Below are 22,077 nucleotides of genomic sequence, written 5' to 3'. Positions count from 1 at the left end.
TTTAAGACTTATATTTTCTACGTGAAGTTTTAATAAAATAAATTTTAGAAAATTAATATTTTTAAATGAGATTAACATAATCACATAAGAGAGTTAGAATTTAAAATTATTTTACATCATCACTTAACTAAAAAGTATAATATTTTATTTATTTTTAACATAATTATCTTAAAAACCATACCAATAACACTTTATGATTGATTAATAATATTAAAAAAATAACCGAACGGTCATTTAATTCATTGAAGGTCATTTAATTCATTGAATAATATATAATTTTTTATATAATTTTTTCGACAATTTTTATTCAAGTTGACTTTAGCTTGTAGAAAATTATTTATTTATTTAAAAAGATTATGAAAATTTTAGTCTTTTACTTTGATTAAAATGAGTTTGAATTTTTGGCTTTGTCCTATGCAAACTATATGAGGGCTTGTTTGGATAAATGTTTTATTGGAAATAGTCAATTATGAAAATTCCGTCCAGTGTTTGATGCATTTGGTGGAGTGGGGTCCGCAAATTGCACGTTTATTTTATGAAAAAGACTTAGTGTTAAGAGTATGTAGATGCATTTCCTAATTTTGAAGTTGTTGTATTTTATCCCTTTTATTTTTATATATTTTAACAACTTGTGTTCTAAGTTTTTTACTTTTTCTTACTAGTTCAATATTTTATATTCATTCAAGTATTTTGATTTACAATGTATTTGCTCTTTTTCATCATAAAAATGTTAAAAAATACATAATTTTAACATTTATGTCTCTATCTTTATGTGCATAATATTAATTATTATAGATTTCGTGAAATAATTTGTCTGCTAGTTTGAAATCCAAGATCCACGCTTACATATTTAAATATTAAAATGCCTTGATTTTATGTGTTTTAAACCAGAGAAGAAAATGCATATAATAATATTTTTTTACTTGGTCAAATAGAAATGAAAGATACAGAAAGAAAAGAGTGAGTTTTGAATATTTAATTTTTCTTATATTTATTTTTTATGTTGTCTGATTAAAAATGTTTGAATAAAATAGAGAAGAATGGATTGGAAAAAAATACTAAAACTTTTCAAAAAATAATTTTTGAAAAATAAAATAACTCATTTTTAAATAAAAATATATTTTTTATTTATTTTATATAAATTTAAAACTTAAAAAATATTTTTAGGATTTTTTATTTCTAATAAGTTTAAAAGTTTAAAGAATAAAACAAGTAGTGCTAAAATTGAAAATAAAAATATTTTTGTTTGTTTTTAAGATAATGAAAAGTTATTAATAAAAAATACAAATAAAATCTCATAGTTGTATTTCATTCTTTTTTTATCCGACACCTCCATACCTTCCCTTTTCTTTGGATATTTATATTTTTTTTAATTCAAACAATATCCTTTTAAATATGGTGGAAAGTGTGGTGTTTTTTTTTTTTAATTTTTAAGTGGTGGTGACTGGTGGTGAAAGTTGATGATTGATGTAAGTTTTGTATGCACAGCTGAAAGCCAAAAAATTCAAAAAAAAAAACAACAAGAAACAAGAAGGGAGTACAAAACTATAAAAAAAAAATTATCTCCACATTGGGGAATGTAAGGATCTAGAAATTTACCTTAGAGTAGAAGTGATATATTTTAAATGACATCTGAATATTTTATTATTAAAATGAAAAAACATATAAATACAAATTTCAGTTATTCAGGTTTCATTTCAAGAGAATCATCATCTCTATTGAAGTTTCTTTTTCCTTTCCTCTTCCTTCTCTCTAAGATTCTAACATTCTCTCTCATCAGGTTGACAATCGGAATCTGCCATTAGACTTCTGAAAGTGAAGACTACAAGACTATCAGTGAAGACTACAAGATGGCCCGATCAAAATCTCTAATAAAGCAAGATCAGTTTTACTCTTCTCTTTGAGTTAAATTTTAAACTTGTAAGTCTGTATTGATCTAAGTTTACATATGTGACCTTTTAGCTTTAAGATTAGTCTTTGTTAGCTTAGAGTCCTAGTGATATAGTTGGATTTTTTATCAGGACTATGTGTTGCAGGTTAAGCTATTCTTGAAGTTTTTGGTAGGTTTGAAGTTCTTAGTGAGCATCTACTCAAGTAAAGTAAGGGAAGCTAGTTTAAATTTTCAATAGAACCCTTTTCACCAGTTTCAATTTTTTTTTTTTTTGCAGGATTTCTTGTTTTGAGTAGATTAGAATTTGATTGAAATTGAAATGTGAAATTTTTGATATAGTTGTAAAATGTATATGAGTTTGGAATTGAATGAGTTAATGAATGTATTGAAATAATTTGTTGTATCAATTAAAATGAATGTTTAATGAGATAATTTGATTAAAAATTATATATTCAGGACCCTATTTCTAAAAAAGATAATCGCAGCCTTGAATTTATCCTTTCAAATTTTTTATTATTCATTTAAGTATATTTGAATCTTAACTGAACCATTGTGATAAAAAAATAAATAAATTTCGCACTTTCTTCTTGCATGCACCTCCACAATTTTGTAAATCTTGAAATTGACCTTTACCTTTTGTTTGAAATTGGAATTTGGAAGTGAGCTACGGATTCATCGATTCAGAAGTGAATCATGTTGCTTTCCGGATGAGGAGGTGTTCCAAAAGCAAAGTTTACATAAATGGTTATGGATTGTTGAATTCAAAAGCTTAATTTCTATTATGGATTGGTGAGTCTATAATTATTTTTTTCCATTATGGATTTTTGAATTTGAAATGCATATTTTGAATTATGGATTGGTGGATCCGAAATTATTTTTTAATTATGGATGTTATGCATTTTTTTATTTATTTTGGATTAACACTGTCATTCATGTACTACCGGAAGCACCAATCTGGGAGGTTACTGGACGCACCAGTCCAAAAATTTATTGGATTTCTTAATCCAGAATGAAAAAAATAAATGTACAGTTTTTATATAGAGACGATTCTGTCTTTACACAACATTACGGGGGTGCAGGAAGAAAAATGTAAGAGTGCCAAAACCTTTTTTTCCTCTATCCAATTTCTCTCTCTGTATAGTTTAGGCTCACAAATACCTATGGACCGAGTTTTACAGTTTCAGCAGAAGTACTAGTGAGTTGCTTTTTGCAGCTCCATAAGTTTCTCCTGTACCCCTCGGGATATGTAAATGAAGCAATTCTCCCTATATTTAGGTATGTCATTTTCACTTTTCTCCTTCTCACTCTCACTCTCTGACTCTCTTTATATCCACAAAATTACTGTAAGCACAAACGTAAAGAGGAGATAGCATTGAAAATTAAAAAACATAAAAATCAGTAAAAAAATATGTTCCTAAACTGCTTTGCTGGGAAGAAATTGAACATAATCAATTTTACAATTTAGTATGATTGATTATATAAACATAAATAATAAAATGTTTATAAATATATTTTATTATTCTATAATAAAATAAATAATGAACATAATATTATTAAAAAAAATCAGTCGCATCAATTACAGTTATTACAAAATTTTAAGTCAAATCTATTTAACTTGATCCAAATAAACTTGTTTTTCATTCTTCTTTCTCTTATTTCCTTCTTTTGACTGTTTGTGAAGTCATGTACGCATTTATTTTTATTTTCTGACCTGTTGTTTTAAACAATCTAATGAACACATCCACAGAATTTTGAATGAAACTGGCCGGTCGGATACAATTGGATTTTTGGAAGACAATACTCAATTTGCATACTGCTGAATTCATCTAATACTATCAAACATCACTTCTTATTTCTTAGTTTTCATAAAACTTTATTACTTCTTAGTACTTAAATAAGCTTATACTAAGACGCCTGCAGTTGTTTTTTGTACTTCGCAGGTTTAATTATTTGGTTGACCTTGTCTGATGGATCCATTTGTAGATACATCAACATACTGAGTCTACTATATAAACCTCTATTTCCCTCATCTTTTCAACTCTGTGTTGCTCAACTTTTCCTGTGTTCTTTCCATGGATTCTTTGCATGCTATGGCTTCACCTAATAATGCATCTTCATTCACAACTGGTACCTACTATTCTCTAGCTTCACCCATTGCTTAGTTCCTTCATTCAATATATTTTTGGGTTAAATATGTATAATATAAAATTAATTTTTGTCTATATTTCAAATTTTAGAACTCTTGTGTACTTGCAGTGAAGAAATTAGTGGAATGAATTTTTATCGGTGTTTTTTTTAAGTAACAAACTCATTAACGTCAACTGTATTAAACATGGATAATGAATGATACACTGACAATTCACATTTTTCATACAATCATATTACAACTCTCAATACTATTAGTTTAATATTTTTTCATATCATTTAATTTCAAACCTACTATTTATTATATGTATTTATTTTTAAATTCATCACATCAAGAGTTGTATACAACTCCATAGGTTGTCAAAGTATCATTTTTCAATTAAAGATTTACATTCACACCGAAAATCCATTCATCTCATAAAAACTCTAACAAAGATTCATTTAAATAATTTTCTTACTAAGTATTTAAGAAATCTAAAGTTTGGATTAAAAACGATATTAATTTAAGGAAAAAATATATAAAAAAAAAACATATTTAACTTTTTTTTTTATTAGTCTAAAACTAACCTTGGGTATTTCATCAATTTTTCATTACAAATATTTCGGGAACTGATATTGCTTACCATTGGTAATTGTAGGTGGAAATCTCTGGCGTTGTAAAGGTTCAACAAAGAATATTTACTATACAAGTATGTCTCACGTATCCCCATTTCTTTGGATAACCTTTATTAATGTTACATTTTTTATACTAAGAAAGAAAACTTATTTAGAATAAATTACACTGACATTGTTTAAGGAGTTTTTCATATTTTTCTGTTTTTTAATATTTATAATAATTTTTTGTTAAACAGACTATTTCATATTTTTTAAACCATTAAAAATGTTATTGTAATATATATAGCAAGAGTGATAATGTGTTATTTTTCAAACAACAAAAAATAGATGAAGTTTTTAAACTTTAGATTTATACTAAATTTGTAACTTAGTTTATATACATACCTTTATATGTGATTTGTTTGAGTGAAGAGAGGATGATGATGCCATAAAATTAATGTGTCTTGTTTGGGAAGAAGAGAAAAGAAAGAGTATAGTTTAAAAAAAATGAGGATATATATTGTTTGTGTTTTACATATTCTTGTTTATCTTTTTATTTCTAATTAAGTCGATTATACAATTTTAAAAAGATTATTTCTATGTCACATATCTCAGTTGTATAAAAAAATAACTAGATATTTAATTTTTTTTCAATGTATTTCTTCTTTATTTTCTTTTTAGCTCTATCTTCGAAATCAAAGAATATAGGTATTGCTTTTAGGAATAACGAAATTTTATTGACGAGGTAATTTAAGAATAACGAAATGTGTCAAACTAAATTTACTCTATAATTTAATTTTGGAACTTCTCAAACTAAAATCCAAAAGCAGACCACAATAATCATTAAATAAAAATTAATTTTAAACACAAAAAATAATTAATATATTAATATATTAATTAAATTAAATATTATTTCATAGATTAAAAAAATTATTAATATCTAAACTAGTTTATATTATTAATAAAATTTATAAACTAATTTTTAAATTGGTATCTAACTACTCTCAATATTTTAATTATCAACTACTTTAAAATTTAAAATTAATAACAAAAATCTGATAACTAATAAAATAAATTTATTAAATTTTAGTTTTATTTTATTTAAAATTAGTCCATAAGATTTCTCTCAGAACAAACTCAAACGGACTTCCTCTTTCTTACATTTATCCATATGCTTAATTTTTTTTTATAATCTATTATTTTTAAGATTAAAATTCAACAAATTTTAGAAAAAATGTTAATAAATAAAATCAATATTATACCACAGTATAAACCACAGTATAAACTATTTTGTCATTAATCAATATTTTAATCTAATTTTTATATTGAAAATATTTATTTATTATAAATTTTAGTTTTATAAAAATGAGTATTTATCATGTACGTTAAAGTTAAAAAAAAAAAACTTTTTGTGAGACTGATTTAGGAGATCAGTGTCTACCCCAACATTTGATGTAGATATAAAAATATTTGATGTGGGTTGGACCTTGAATATGGAGAAAGGAACATACTGAAATTGGGCTCACGGACTCTTTTTGGATTTTCTAAATAATAAAATGCCAAATTCTAGACTCTTTATAAATTGACCCGTAGTCGTTGTGCTTAAAATTTCCTAAATTGTTCTTTACGTTGAAATTCAAAAGTCAAACAATATATTTTATAAAAACAAATCTGGAATAGATTTTCATGTTTTTGAAATGAAATTTTAGAATAAAATTAAAAAATCAAAATCTCATTTTAAGAAAATAATTCTAAAATGCAAAAAATAGGTGTTGAAACAAAAATTGTATAAAATAAAATCTGAAAATGTATTTAAAAAAAAATCTGAAAGATAGTTCACCACCAAAGTGATGAATAAATATGAATGAATAATCAATTTAACATTGAAATAAGAGAGTTCACCACCAAAGCATTTTTTTCAGTGAAAACTTAAAAAAAAAAAACTTAATACGAAACGATAAGTTTAAAAGATAGATGCAAACCATGATTGGTCGAGTAAGTTCAGTTCTTTCTAATATCAAACACTTTTTTTTTGTGTAATTATAATATCATTAATGCTTTGAATGAATCATTTTTATCTTTGTTGGTCAGACATTAAGCACAATTTCTGCATCTCTCTTGGTAGTGGAGAAGCTATCAGATATATCTCCATTATTTTTTGTTGGGGTGTTACAGGTGAGACTAAATTTAAGTTATTTCTCTTTAACCAGCCACTTATAAAGTACCCTGTAACTTCATTAACAACTTTTGAGTTCTGAAAATGTTTCAGGCTATGCTACCACACTTGTTTATGGATATTTACATTAATGGTGTGAATCAATTATTTGACATTGAAATAGACAAGGTACTAAACTTTCTACTCATCAATCATAAATCACTTTGTTATGTCTTTTGAACTTTAGTATCATTCCATTTCAACATAAATAAATCACTTTAGTATCAATAACTTATGTTAGTTTGTTATATCTTTTATTACAGATAAACAAACCCTATCTTCCATTAGCATCTGGGCAAATATCATTTACAGCTGGTGTCATTATTGTTGCATCAAGTTTAACTCTGGTGCCATATATATTCTTTCTCTTTTACACTAATACTTTTCTAGAACATCTTCGTTGACAGAGGATAAAGAGGCTTTTTTTTTAATTATGTTTTACAGAGTTTTTGGCTTGCCTGGAGTATAGGTTCTTGGCCATTGATTTGGAGTCTTGTATTGTGCTTTTCACTATGGACTGCTTATTCAATCAATGTGAGTTCTCTTCGATTGCACATAAACTTCTTTTCGTCCCTTAAAATGTTTCAAGACATAAGCATGTAATAATATGGGCTCATTTCATCATGATAAACTATCCATAATACTAGAAAATATATTAGTAAAATGAATGAAATGATTTTTTTAGTTCATAAACAATATCATATACTCCTAAACAAATTAAGATAACCTCTTTAAATTCCGATTTACAAAGACAAAATGAACTCTCTCTGGGATTTTTACAACATTTTGGTTCTCAAATCCAAGTATGAAAGTGGCTACGTAAGATTGACCAAACTATACAAAAACCTAAGTTTTGAAGAAAAAAAAAAGATGTTTAGATGGTGATAACAGTGATTTGAAACTTTTCAGGTGCCCCTGTTGAGATGGAAGAGACATCCACTACTTGCGGCAATATGCATTTTTGCTAGTTGGGCAGTTATATTTCCAGTCACATTTTTCCTTCACATGCAGGTAGTCCTATAACTAATTATGCTTATTATATTTCCAATCATGGACAACTATTTATTAGGTTATAAGCATGTAACGATATGCAAATCCTTATCCCAAGGTTTTAGGATAGTTTCATTGGTTCCACCATCAACTATTTTGAATTAACAAATTAGAACTAAATCATAGGATGTGGATGAGAAAGTTGAAGTATGTAGACAAACTAACAAGTTTCACTTTCATTGATGTATATGATTCGGGACTTGTAAAATAATAAAATTGAAATCGTACATGAGCAATGCGACTTCAGGAATATTATTTTACATTTTTTTACAAAAATAAATAAGTCATATATCATGTGGACAATTTTAGAGTGAAATTCGTATTAAATATGTGTGATTTTATTGTAAAATAATACAATTGAAGTGATACATGAGTGATGCGACTTAATTGAAGTGATACATGAGTGATGCGACTTTAATTGTATTGTTTTACACTAAAGTCGTACTGGTCATGTACGACTTCACTTAAAGTTAATTTCATATTTAATCAAAGTCATAAAAATATCATATGATTTTTGTTTAACGAAATTGACAAAATCGTACCGGTAGCATACAACTTCTATATGAAGTCTTTTTCAACCTAAAATCCTATCCATGAGTAAGAATTCCACTTTAAAGTTATCCACATGGTATATGACTTATCCATTTTCATAAAAAAAATTATCCAAAATTGAAATTTAAAAAAAATACACTACTTTCATGCAAAAATTCACGTATTAATATATATTTTCTCTACAAACTTAAGAATGTTAATTATATTCTCTAATCTAATAACATTCGCCATGTTTTTAATTATAGTAAGAAAGAGAGCTAAATACATTTTTTAATGTTGGCTCATGTTACAATGTCCAGACTTTTGTGTTGAAGAGAGCTACTATCTTTCCAAGATCACTTATTTTTGTTGCTGTATTCATGAGCTTCTACACTTTAGGGATTGCACTGTTCAAGGTAAAAAAATTGTAGTTTCTCATAATAGACATTCTTTTCAACATCAAGCTTTTGTTTACTATTTGTAACCTATTATAAAACCTTATATTGGATTAAACAGGATATACCTGATGTCGACGGAGATAAAACATTTGGTATCCAATCTTTGTCAGCACGTTTGGGTCAAAAACGGGTATATTTTCTAATAAAACATTTTAGCTGAGTTAGTTGTTCCTTTTTATGTTGCTTGGTTGTTTCTAACTAATGTTTTCAGGTATTCTGGATTTGTGTTTCCCTTTTTGAAATGGCTTTCGGAATTGCCCTCATGGCGGGACTAACATCTTCTTCTCTTCTCGTTAAAATTGTCGTGGTAATATCTTGTTACATTTATAAGTTGGAATTATAGAGCCTGTTACATATTTTTCACATTATTTTGACAAAATCTATATTAGCAAGTCTCGTTAATATATTTTTTTCCTTCAGCAAAGAAAAATAAATTAGCATGTCTTATAAGAACAATTACCTTCTAACAAGTGAAAGGTCCCAAGTTATAAGTGTTGGATATGAAGTCAGGATCAATTGGGTTGGACTGACTAGACACTATGTTTAGTAAGTGAGTTTAATCATTGTGTCCCTTTATAATTTATAGTTAAAGAGATTATTGTACTTGTAATTGATGTGCAACATGAGAGAATGAAAACCTAATAGTTGTCCGTGTGAATGTAAATTTGCGAAACCCCATTAAATCTTGTATTGTTTATTTTCTGCAGTTAGTGATTATATGTGTTGCTTCCGCGTGCGTTTTTTTCCATAAATTGAAAAATCGATTTAGAAAATACACATAATTTTTTTTCTCACTTTGAACCTCTAAAGGTTTACACAAAGTATAGTGAAGTGAAGCAAATTCCATTTTAGTTTACTATATTGCGATGTGAAAAATATCTAATCTTAAATGAATAATATTCCCTCTAGGAATGTTTTGCTTATTGGATAATCTTGATAGTAGTGTCTTGAAATTTATTTGGTGTGAATGTTTTAGGGTTTGGGACATGTTGTTCTGGCTTCCATTCTCTGGTATCAAGCAAAATTTGTAGATTTGAGTAGCAAAGCTTCCATCAGATCCTTCTATATGTTGATCTGGAAGGTAATGCACTTTAATATTTTTTACCAGTTAAGGAGTTAATATCTATATTATTATTTGAAAGAAATAACCATCCAATTAATTTCCCTTGTTCTGAGAAATAAGTTTTCTTTCTATAATTTCTATTGCTTTTCAATTTCCAACTAAAGTTGATTTTTGTGAACATAAATTTCTATGATTATAATTTTTGTGATAAAAAAAAACCCATCATTGTTCAACCTACAAGGATATTTTAATTTATTTTCACTAAAATCTGTCTTTTTTTTACATTAAAAGTAGAATATATCATATACTAATGTATTTTTTTTTTCTTTTTGCAGTTACTGTACGTAGCTTACTTTCTCATGCCTTTGATAAGATAAAGATGTCTGAAGGTTAAACCAATGTTGATATAACCACATCCAACAAAATGAACAAGATTTGTTTGCATTTGGAAATTATTGAAATAGTTGGTACAGATATATGTACTCCTGAATATTATTACTTCTTGTATTAGTTTATATTTTTCTTTAGTTTTAAGAAGACTTTATATGTATTCTAAAATGACAAAATCATTCTTTTATAATTGTCATCCATTATATTTGCCCATATAAAATCCAATTTAATTCTTCCAAATTATTAGCATAAAAAAAAGGACTCAAATAGACTTGTATGGATTATATAATTAAATAGACTAATGAAAAAAGTTTTGACGATAATGGTTATTTATATATTAAATATATGTTGGAAATATTTCCTATTGCTCCATAATACATTGTGCTGTTGAAATTCATTACAAATATTAAATATCATCTTTAATTGTTCTTTGTATTAACAATAGTAACACTAATATTTTTTATACTATAATATATATTTCAAACACATGTTTCTTTATCTAGCCAAATTTTGTCATATTTTAGATCACATCTCTCTTTGTATAATTCTATTGCGTTACAAACAATATTTTTGTTATTATCTAGTCACGAGTGTTGTTGTTTTAAATAATGCTCAGGTTTTAATAAAGAATAATTACGTTTTAAATAATATTTTAATTTTTTTAATTAAAAGTGGTTAAAGGTAGATTTTGTTTTTAACTTTATAACATTAGAATGAAACTTAATTAAGTTTATAAGAATTAAATGTATTTCTTTAAGTTTATTTATATTGCATATTATATAAGATTTCTTTTTTCAAATAATACTATTTTCACTTGTAGTGAATTTAAATTTAAATATTTATAAAATTGAAATATAATTTTTTTTTTAAAATATCAAAATAAATAATAATAAAAATTAAATAAAATTGTTTGAATATTTTATAAAAAATTAATTGAATGGTTTAAAAAATTATAATAATACAAAAATTAAGTGAATAAATTTATATTAAGTTTAATAAAAACAAATGTATAAATTATAATTTTAAAATAAAAATGAAGAAAAAAAATTATATTTAATATGTGAATGACACGTGATAAAAATTTATCTTTCAGTGAAAAATCATTTTGAAATATTTTTAGCAGAAACTCTGGTGGTAATACGTGTCAAAATTACCCAAAATAAGTAGATAACTTTCTTTTTAAATTAAAAACTACATAATTTTTTAATACTATTTTCATAAATTATATATATATATATATTAAATTTATTATTTTTCTATTTTTTAATTAATCATTTATGATATTTTAATATAATAAAAATGCAAATACGCATACTCGTATAAGAGCCTGCGTTTTTAATTTATTTTTATAATAACTAACTAAAAATCATTATATCATATAAGTAATAACATTGTGAATAAAAATTAAACTCCTAATTTATATTAAAATTTTATACAAAGAGAATATTTTATTTGCTAACTTCTTTTAGTGTCATATTTTCATTCAATAATTTAACAAATAAAAATTGAATAACTTTTTTATTTTATTTTAAAATAATTAAATAACTTTATAATTTTTCTAATAAATTTTTATAATATATATATATATAAATAAATTGAAATATTTTTCTATTTTTTAATTAATCATTCGTAAAATAATAAAATTATAAAATATATAAAACTATATATATTTTAATATAATAAAAATGTAAATACGCGTATAGAAGAGCTTGTGTTTTTAATTTATTTTTTATAAGACTTAATTAAAAATCTTTACTTCAAAAAAGTTATAACATTGTGAATAAAAATTAAACTAATAATTTATATTAAAATTTTATTAAACTAATATTGAAAATTACGCACGATTCTTCTCAATAAAAAATAATTTTAATTGATTGACTAATATTTAAAAAAAAAACCCTTATACATTTAATTTCTTGGAATAAAACCAACATAATCAGTAAAATAATTACAACTTATTTTTCTTGAACACACATGTTTAAGTAATAAGTGTTATTCATTATTTCAGCACAATAAATAATTTCTACCCATATCGCAGTTAAAATAATAAGAATTTAAGGAATAAAAAGTTTAAAGTTGCTAAAGTAGTGCAACCAACACACTTTAATTTTCTAAAAATATAATTTCCAATGAAAATGAATTATCAACTGAAGAAAAGGAAAATGCTGCTGCTGCTAAGTGGTTGGTTCAACACGATAAACCCTGCTCTTGATTTCACCATTTCCATTTGTATCCTCACGCCACCCAAATGCCCCTTCATAGATCCTCCCTTCTCTTTTCTTCCACTCTCTGAGGTATCTTCTCTTTCTGTTACACTCATTCATATTGTGATTCTTCTTTTCGTTATCATCAATTGTGCTTTCTTTCCCTTGCTGTTTCGCTTACCACTTCATTCGTCATTACGATTTTATGCATGTGTTCTTCTCATCAAGTTATCGCCCTGAGCTTGCACGTTGTTGGTATTTTGATTCTACTAACTGCCTTTGCTATGCGGTTATTCAATTGTTTCCCATTTCGTGTATTGCCCCTTTCTGTTCATGTTGTTATGAGCTGCGGCGTGTTAGTGTATGTTGTGTTACATTTTTAGATTTTATTAAAATAATAATAATTTTTGAAATGCAATTAAACAAGGTTAACCAGAGAGTCAATGGAGGGTGGTGCAAGAAGAGGGTATGAAATTGAGAGAGTTTTAATAAGATGAAAACAGAACAAGGAGTAGGAGAAAAAGATGGAAAATATGTAGATGTTTCTGTTTTTTGTTTTTTGAAAGTTTTGGATATAAATTTTAACAGTTGATAGATTTTTTGATTGATTGCTGAGTAGTATGAAATTATTTTAAAAAACATTTGTTGAAACCAATAGGTGAGAAGGAACTCAAACATGCGCTAACATTTGTGATTATTTATTTTAGGAACTGGTATTTGGAGAAAGAATTCTGGGTGAATTGCAAGTTTGAATTGTTTAGCCTCTATTTTTCCTCCATACATTTACCTACATATCCCAACTTTGAAGTTTGATACCAAAAAAATAAAGATGGCCACTTGTGTGTCAACAATTGTTGCACCTTCTAATACTAGAAATTCAGCAAGGGTGTTTACTGTTGGAGGAAGAAATCTGAGGGGGAATTACCCTGGGAGAGCTCGTTATTTGAAAATGTATGACCGCAGGAATGGATTTTCTGGTGGCATCCAAATGTCGGGTTTACTTGAAGTTAAGTGTTCAGCCAATTCTCACGGTGTCAGTCCATATAATAGCCAGGGACCTTTTCTTGATTTACATCCTGAGGTATCAATGCTTAGAGGAGAAGGGAGCAGTACACTGAACAGCCCAAGAAAGGATAGCTCACGTGAGGATTTATCTGAGAGCCTAGGACCTGTGTCTATTCAAAGTGATTACAATGAAGCAAAGATCAAAGTTATTGGCGTTGGAGGAGGTGGTTCAAATGCAGTCAATCGCATGATACAGAGTTCGATGCATGGTGTGGAGTTTTGGATTGTTAATACTGATGTTCAAGCCATAAGAATGTCACCTGTCTATCCCGAGAACCGTTTGCAAATTGGTCAAGAGCTTACTCGAGGTCTTGGTGCCGGTGGTAACCCTGAGACCGGAATGAATGCTGCTAAAGAAAGCAGAGAGTCTATAGAAGAGGCAGTCTATGGAGCCGATATGGTCTTTGTTACAGTAGGTTCAACTACTTTTCTTTTCTTTTTTTCCAATTTTAGCTTCTGCAAATTGAAATTATAATTGTGTATGAATTATCTTTTTAGTACTGGTCTAACTGTTACATGATAAAGTCAGTGTCAAGGACCAATCCTCCTATTCCTTGTTAAGTGAAGGCTCATGAGAGATTTTCACATCTGACGAGATTTGTTTGAGCTAGAAGCGGGCAGCTAGAATTGGATTCATATGCACTTTGTCATAGACGAACTGACCCTCTTAAAAGCTTAACATGTTAAATGAAGACAGATGATTTTTATATCTAACATGTTTATAAGCTAGTAGCTCATAATATAATATGACCAAGATAGTTAAAGGCAAAAAGGGCATAGAAGTTTGTTATTCTTATAATGTTGAATTTAATTTTACTTGGTAATCTCTAATATCAAGTACAAACTTGGTTGTTTGAGATATTTGTTTTAAAAGGATTGGGGTGGGGTTTATAAAAAGTATTTACTATTCTAGTTTTTAATGATTAGTTCCTTGAGATAAGGAACCTGCGGTTCTTGATATTTACAGTTTGAAATCTTTAAATATGTAAAATTTTCAAAATCTGGAACAGGCATGCTCATAGTTCCTTAAATTGTTCTTTATTCGTATATTTCACTAAGCTTGGAAATTGAAATTAACTTGTACAGGCTGGAATGGGTGGGGGAACTGGCACAGGTGGAGCTCCAATTATTGCTGGTATAGCAAAGTCAATGGGTGTACTGACAGTTGGTATTGTCACCACACCTTTCTCGTTTGAAGGAAGAAAGAGAGCTATTCAAGCCCAAGAAGGAATTACAGCCTTGAGAGATAATGTGGACACACTTATAGTTATTCCAAATGACAAGCTACTAACGGCAGTTTCTCAGTCTACCCCTGTAAGTGAAGCATTCAATTTGGCTGATGATATTCTTCGACAAGGTGTTCGCGGCATATCTGATATTATTACGGTATGAAATATTGTCAGTTATCTTTGAACACTAACACTTGCATTGCTATTTTCCTTCATTTTCTTTTGTTCCTATAAAAAATTGATTGTAAAGAAGTAAAAGCGAAAGGGTGAATGAAAAGGGTACGTTGCAACCTTATAGTTTGTTGTGCTGTGCTGACATCTGTTTTCTAATCTTGAAGGCTTGACAATGGACACAGATAAGATACAACAAGGTCATGAGAAATATGATAAATTTTAAAAATCACTGTTTATGACTACTACGCAACTATAATACATCTAAAATTAACATAAAATATTTGTCTTAAATCAACAGTCTACACATAGCAAAACTGTCCAATTTATCCAATTATTGTAAATTTTCATCTGTGTTGGTATGGAAGTTCAAAAATTATAAGTAAAATGGGGCTAGGAGTATTCAAGTGCTCATGAAGTGTCTGACATGGGTACATGTTTAACATGAATATTACATGACTTCTATTTTGAAGTATTTGTTTCTCTGTTTATGCCTACAGGTCACAAAGTTGTTTGACAGGTTAATTTAAAATTGTCAGAACTCAGACAATTATTTGTTTGATTTTTTTGCATTAAATCATATGTTGATAAAACATAAACTGGCCATCTCACTGGTAGATTTCTGATTATATGTTGGGTCTGTTTGTTTGTGCTTAAAAAAAGTGATTGTAAAAAAGCAGAAAACTGTTTTTTTAGAAGCAACTAAAATAGAGTATTTTTCTGCTTCTAATTTTTAAAATAAGTTTACCAAACTTATAAAAATTGCTAATAAGTGTTTTTTTTTTAAATGTACTTTTTTCTTAAAAAAAGGTTTAAACAGGCAAGCCTATTATTGATTCATTGCCCATGGTTTAAAATTGATTATATCTTTCTGTAAAATCATTAATATTCATTGCCTATACTAAATTATTGCAGATACCAGGGTTGGTGAATGTAGATTTTGCTGATGTTCGAGCTATCATGGCCAACGCTGGTTCTTCACTAATGGGGATAGGAACTGCAACTGGTATGTATGGAAACTGCAATGTAGCCTCGCAGTCTTGAACTTCTATTTGAATCATAATCATGCAATGATTGGAATCTGAAGAAGCTCTTGATCCTCTGTTTTGCTTGCAAAAGGATTGTGTAATAATTTGAACCTTCATATATTCAATGGTTGTGTGTTAGCTTTTCAGCACGCATGCCAAGATGAAATGATTTATTCAAATGATGTGATTTGAGGCATAGCTGGATTGCCTTGTAAGTTATAACTAATTTTTCTATATACCTGAAAAGCATTTTGAAGGGTACAAAATAGTAAGCCAGTGTGATTCAATTTTCACTAGCAACTACTAAAGTCAAGTACTAGGTAGTTTTACAAGCCCAAAGTCATAATGCAAATACTAGTGTAATATTACTAACCTATATAAATTAAGAAAACAAACATTACAAAACTGGGCTCATAAGGTGAGGTTTGCACTCACTTATATACTAATGTCCTTATCTCTAGTTGATGTGGGATCTTTAACACACCCCCTCATGCCGAGACCTGTTAACTCGTGCATGAGACTATATATTTTTCGATAGTCCGATAACAGGTAGCTTGATAAGGCTAACAAACTCTCGTTAGAATAGATTGTAAATGACTGTGATACCATATTAAGAAGTGAATTTTAAGTCTAACTCAACCTTGCAAAACCTGCTCATAAGATGAGATTTGCATCTATTTATATAATATGAAATGTCTTTATCTCTAGTCGATGTGAGATCTCCAACCGTTACAATAGGTTAGTAGTTACCTATCTCAGTTATATTAGTTAGTTATAAGATGGTTTGGTTAAGGCACCTTGCCAATAAATAAATACAAGCATTGAGGGTGAGAGATATATCTTGTCATTTTGTTCGAGAATTGGGGTCCCTTGGGCATTGGTAGGTTCAGATCCACAAAATTCTATTTAACAACAGATTTCCTTCTGCAATTCTTTTGTTTAATTTTTCTTTACATGCTCCTTAGAAGTTTCTAAGGCTGCTTCCTCATTTATATAACTAATTGACTTCACAGTATATTCTATGACAATACAAGTATATTCTGAAGATATTTTAGATATTTTAAAGTACTCTGAACGTATCCTAACATTAATGGTTAATAGAATATAATTTTTTAACCTTTTCTTCACCACTTTCTGTTTTTCCTTTATGTAACATTAAAATGTAATGCCATTGTGTTTTGATTTAGCCTCCTTTCTGTCATTTTATTAGCCATGAATTTTGTGCATTCTAATATTTTGCTACCTATATTATTGAAATTTATTATATGACTTCTTTTGTGTTTAAGGAAAATCAAGGGCAAGAGATGCTGCGTTAAATGCCGTCCAATCACCTTTGCTGGATATTGGTATAGAGAGGGCAACTGGAATTGTTTGGAACATAACTGGTGGGACTGATCTGACCTTGTTTGAGGTGGATACCTATCCCTTTGTCTCTTAATATTTGGTTGAGAGCAAAATCTTATGCTTATAAATTTCATTTCAAAAGACAATCCACCCATCTTGTTTCTGTAATTACATAATTTTCTTTCCATTGATATTTGTGAACTTGGATTTTTAATTGCACTAATACTTGTTGGAGGAATACTTGGCCTCATGGTAGGCTATCTATTGAATTCATCATGCTCTTGTAGGGTGCTATGCGCATCATACCCTTTTGTATGTTATGGCTTTTAATTTAATGATTTACAGGTAAACGCAGCAGCAGAGGTTATATATGATCTTGTGGACCCTACTGCTAATTTAATATTTGGAGCAGTAATAGATCCATCACTCACTGGTCAAGTAAGTTAAACTGTGTAACTCTGTAACATTAATCATGTGAAGTTGTAAATGATATTCAGTGATTCCACTAGAAACGAAGTTGTTAGGAACCAAGAATTGAAAAGACCAAGAAAAGAAAGACTTTTATTGAATAAAATGAAAAGAACAAGAAATAGGAGAACACTCTCTCTCCTCCAAGGGTTTCTCCTTCACAAAGAGCTATTATAAAATGATGCCTGGTTGCATCTCCACCTTCAATTGTGTTATTGGTTAACTCTACAATTGGGTTATGAAGAAACTGATCTTCACCGCCTATAATCTTCACTCTCGTTATTCATGCATCCACTTCCTTCAAGGCAATCTTTGTTTCTGTTGCTAATCTCACTTTAATTTTTGTTTCAATTCCCTCAATTCATTATCAAATTTAGGTCCAACAATATTTTTTATTCATATTTTGGAAATATAAATCTGGGAAAAAATTATGCTTGGTTGCATCTCCACCTTCAATTGTGTTATTTGTTTACAATAGCACTCCTAATTTTAACAAAACCAAAGCATTGTCATTCTCTCCGTGCCATGAATGCATTTTGCAGCTTATGGAATGAATAAATTCCTTGAACCTCAGATTTTCTTAGCCTTTGCAGTCCAACCAATTGGATCTGCCCCCACAAACGCCGTCAGCTTCCCCACAGCTCAAATTTGTGCTTCCTCCATCTCTAACATTTGTTCTCCCTCAAACATCCGGACCAATTTGTTAGGGATCAAGAATTGAGAAGAAAAAGAAACGAAGATTTTTATTGAATAGAATGAGAAGAACAAGAAATAGGAGAACACTCTCTCCTCTAAGGGTTTTCCATCCACAAAGAGCTAATGCCCAGTCTACAAAATTAACATGCTCTCCTCTCCTTATTTCCCTATTTATATCTAACTAACATTTTGAGTAACTAACTCATTAATATTCTAACTCTCTTAACTAAGTTCTCTTTTCCTTATATCCTAAAAGAATTGTTCCTCATACTCCACTCCTCTGTAATGTGTATCATTAGAAGCATATATAGAACCATTGTTCCTTGATATAAAAATTAGTTTGATGCAATGGTCGTGTACTAACCATACGTAATTCATGGCTAATTTTAAAAAAGGTTTTACTGTAAGTTGTCCTCTCAAGCGTATAGAGAGACTGATTAGTAATCAATCTGAATTTCTAAAATTTTAGTATAATCCTTCCATTACTTTGTGTTAATTTCACTAAGTGAATGACCATTAGTTTTAAAAAAATTCACTCAACACTATTGACCACAAATATAAGTCGCCAAAAAATAAGAAAATGTCTACTTTTACATTGTGGACCATGAAATTCGAATAATATTCGGAGAAAAAAACTAAAAATAATATATGGCTTGTGTATAAGTTGGTAAAGTTTAAATCACCATACGTACCATGTTAATTGCGTTATATAAAAGAAGTGTTTCTCTTTCTATATGAGGTTCAAGAAGATGTTTTATTCTCCTAACATAATTGTTTATATTTTTAGATTAGATTACAGTGGTAAAAAGGATTAATAATTTTGGGTAGTTAATAATTTTCATAATATGGAAGAGAATGGATTTATACTCAATTTGCCTCTACTGTATCTATCTGTATGTAAAATGTTGCAATATATTCATATAAGTTATTCTGCTGCATTTGAGATCCTGTCATTTGCAAGTCAGTTTCTACCACTCAAATGCTCATTTCTTAATACAAGCTAATGGTCGTAATCTTTCTTCATGTACGGTGAACTTGTCTAGAGATTGTTTGTGTTGCGGGTATTTGGGGTTGAATGCTCTTCAAAGTAGCATTTCTTTAAGTTAGTTTAATATTTGAACATATAGTACGATCATTGTGTTGAACCATGAAATTTGGTTTCATACAGGTGAGCATAACATTGATTGCAACTGGATTCAAGCGTCAAGAGGAGAGTGAAGGGAGGCCCCTGCAGGTATGGATTAACTGTTCCCGCCACCCTTGTTCCTGTCATGCATACATGTAATTCTGGTTTTCTTCCAATCACAGGCAACTCAACTCAATCAGGCAGATTCAAACTTCGGCATTAATCGGCGATCCTCCTCTTTCAGTGATGGTGGTTTGTTTGAGATACCTGAATTCCTAAAGAAGAAAGGAGGTTCACGATATCCAAGGGCTTGATATTCTTCTCCTTATTACGTTCCTTGCATTTCTTCACCCTTGGCTCTACACAACATTGGTCTAGGTATTAGGTCACTGTCTAGCCTTTTTTTGATTTTAGTGAGTTGTGGATACAGATCGTTAATGAAAGTTAATTACTTTCCACTTTCGATGAATGATTTTCTTGGCATATTTGAATGAGTTCATTAGCTTGTACAGAGAATGTTTCTTTAATGCTGAGAGGTTCAACTTCTTATAGTTATCTGAAAATTAAAAATTGGCATCAAAGTGATTATATTTTTTTATATTTCTTTTTTAAAATAATAACTAGTGGTATTATTTTTAATATATATATCGTAGATAATTCCCTTATTATTGTATGTTATTTAAGTAGTTAGTGGGTTGTTGACTAACTGATTATAGTTTAAAATTGATTTTTATTTCATGATTTTTTTTAAGTGCATACTTATTTATTGTCCCAGCAAAATGGTTATAGTATTAAGCAAAACACTTGAGTATATTCAACTTAGACCATGATACTTTGTTTGTTCAACCAAATTAAACACTGGATTTTGACGAGACTTAATGCTTATAAAATTATGTTTTATATTTTATTGTTTAAGTAGATAACCAAAACTAAATTAAATGATTTGTTGAACTTTAATTTAACATGCTTAGATATAATTAACCTTCTAGATTAATTATCTTATAAATCATTTAACATTGTGAAATTATTTCTCTAAAGCAAAAAGTGCATATTTCATATCCTATTAATAGATAGAGAGTGAACCTAATAGTAAACAACTATTTTACTATATAACTTTGAAAGACTTTATAAACTAGGCCTGCAAAATCATTGCATACTTGATTCTTAAATTTGGAAAGAGTTTAACGCATAATCTAAAAAAATGTGTGTATTTAAGTAGTTAATAATGATTTTTTATACTCGTTTTAAGTTAAAAGTAACAACTATAATACTTTGTAGTTTTTATTCATATATGAAATGAAACCTTTAGTTTAGGATAAATTATATATAAAACACGTGTATTCACTTTTATTATTTATTAGATATGTACATCTTCTACTTGACATCTCTTTTAAACTACCTTACGAAAATATCCTAAACTTTCTACAAATCATTACACATGTTCAACACATCTTTTACATGATAATAAAATTTTCATGATTCATTTAATTTATCAATAATTTTTAACGTATCTATTATACTATCTTCGTACTTATTAAGAAAAAAGTTATGCTTTTTTAAAATATAATTAATTTTACTTTGTTTATTTACATAATATTTTTTACAATACGTTACTTTAGTTAATGTCTCAAATTCAGTTACGTACTTTTTTATTTTAAAAAATAGACAGGTAAGAAGAATATTAATTTTTAAACAGTTGATTTTTTTTTAACATCTATGAGTTTATTTACTTTTATATAAATAAGATAGGACATAATACATGAAAAAGAAAGCATTTAATATATATTAATTTAAATTTATAATTTTTTTACTTTTGACAGGAAACTGGGAACCAGTCATGTCATTAATGGAGGTGGGTAGGGTACTGGGGAAGACAAGCATGTGTAATGTATGGTCACTAAAGATGTTGATTATGTTCAACATTGCATCAACTCAGACACAAACAAAGGGGCTGCATCACCTTCATCACCTTCTTGATGTGACTCATTAATGTACCCTCTTAACTATTTCTTCTTAAAAGAATATTAAGATGTTACTTATACTCACTTTTTTTATTCATGGACTCTCTCTGCATTGCTATTAATACTGCAACTTTTTTCCAGATTAAATCCCATATAAAAACAAATATGTCATAATGAATTTATTATTACATTGTGTTCGGTTCAATGTATTTAAAGAAACAATCTTACTTTACCTTTCTTTTTATTCAAATCCATCATATTAATGTTTACTTTGTTATATCTTTCATTGCAAAAGAATAAAATTGTGTTAGAGTAATCCCATTTCTGAATTTAAATAGTAAAGATGGTTTTGCATTTGTCCCGTAAAATTTGGCTTTCGTTGAGAGGAATTTTCTAGTTTATTTTAAGTTTAATATATTTTAGAATAATAATAATAATAATAAGTAAA

At 28.2% G+C, this 22,077-nt stretch overlaps 2 protein-coding genes across 2 annotated transcripts; both read left to right on the top strand.

Annotated features, from left to right (window-relative positions):
* The first annotated feature begins 3,963 nt into the window (after positions 1–3,963).
* LOC137828278 (glycinol 4-dimethylallyltransferase) lies at positions 3,964–10,324 on the top strand. Its single transcript, XM_090304852.1, has 12 exons — positions 3,964–4,018; positions 4,675–4,725; positions 6,708–6,805; positions 6,900–6,974; positions 7,109–7,192; positions 7,290–7,379; positions 7,755–7,856; positions 8,747–8,842; positions 8,943–9,014; positions 9,096–9,191; positions 9,861–9,965; positions 10,283–10,324. Exons 1-12 carry the CDS (start codon positions 3,964–3,966, stop codon positions 10,322–10,324), a joined length of 966 nt encoding a protein of 321 aa, XP_090160978.1.
* A 2,104-nt stretch (positions 10,325–12,428) lies between these two features.
* LOC137830337 (cell division protein FtsZ homolog 2-1, chloroplastic) lies at positions 12,429–20,131 on the top strand. Its single transcript, XM_068637615.2, has 8 exons — positions 12,429–12,631; positions 13,249–14,018; positions 14,693–14,992; positions 15,922–16,012; positions 17,321–17,445; positions 17,724–17,816; positions 19,711–19,776; positions 19,851–20,131. Exons 2-8 carry the CDS (start codon positions 13,371–13,373, stop codon positions 19,980–19,982), a joined length of 1,455 nt encoding a protein of 484 aa, XP_068493716.1. The 5' UTR covers positions 12,429–12,631; positions 13,249–13,370; the 3' UTR covers positions 19,983–20,131.
* The last annotated feature ends 1,946 nt before the right edge of the window (positions 20,132–22,077 follow it).

This window comes from Phaseolus vulgaris, chromosome 7 (genome assembly GCF_051622355.1).
Source record: "Phaseolus vulgaris cultivar YP4 chromosome 7, ASM5162235v1, whole genome shotgun sequence".
NCBI classification, from domain to species: domain Eukaryota; kingdom Viridiplantae; phylum Streptophyta; class Magnoliopsida; order Fabales; family Fabaceae; genus Phaseolus; species Phaseolus vulgaris.
The sequence above is the reverse complement of the archived record's forward strand: the minus strand, read 5'-3'. Positions and strand labels throughout refer to the sequence as shown.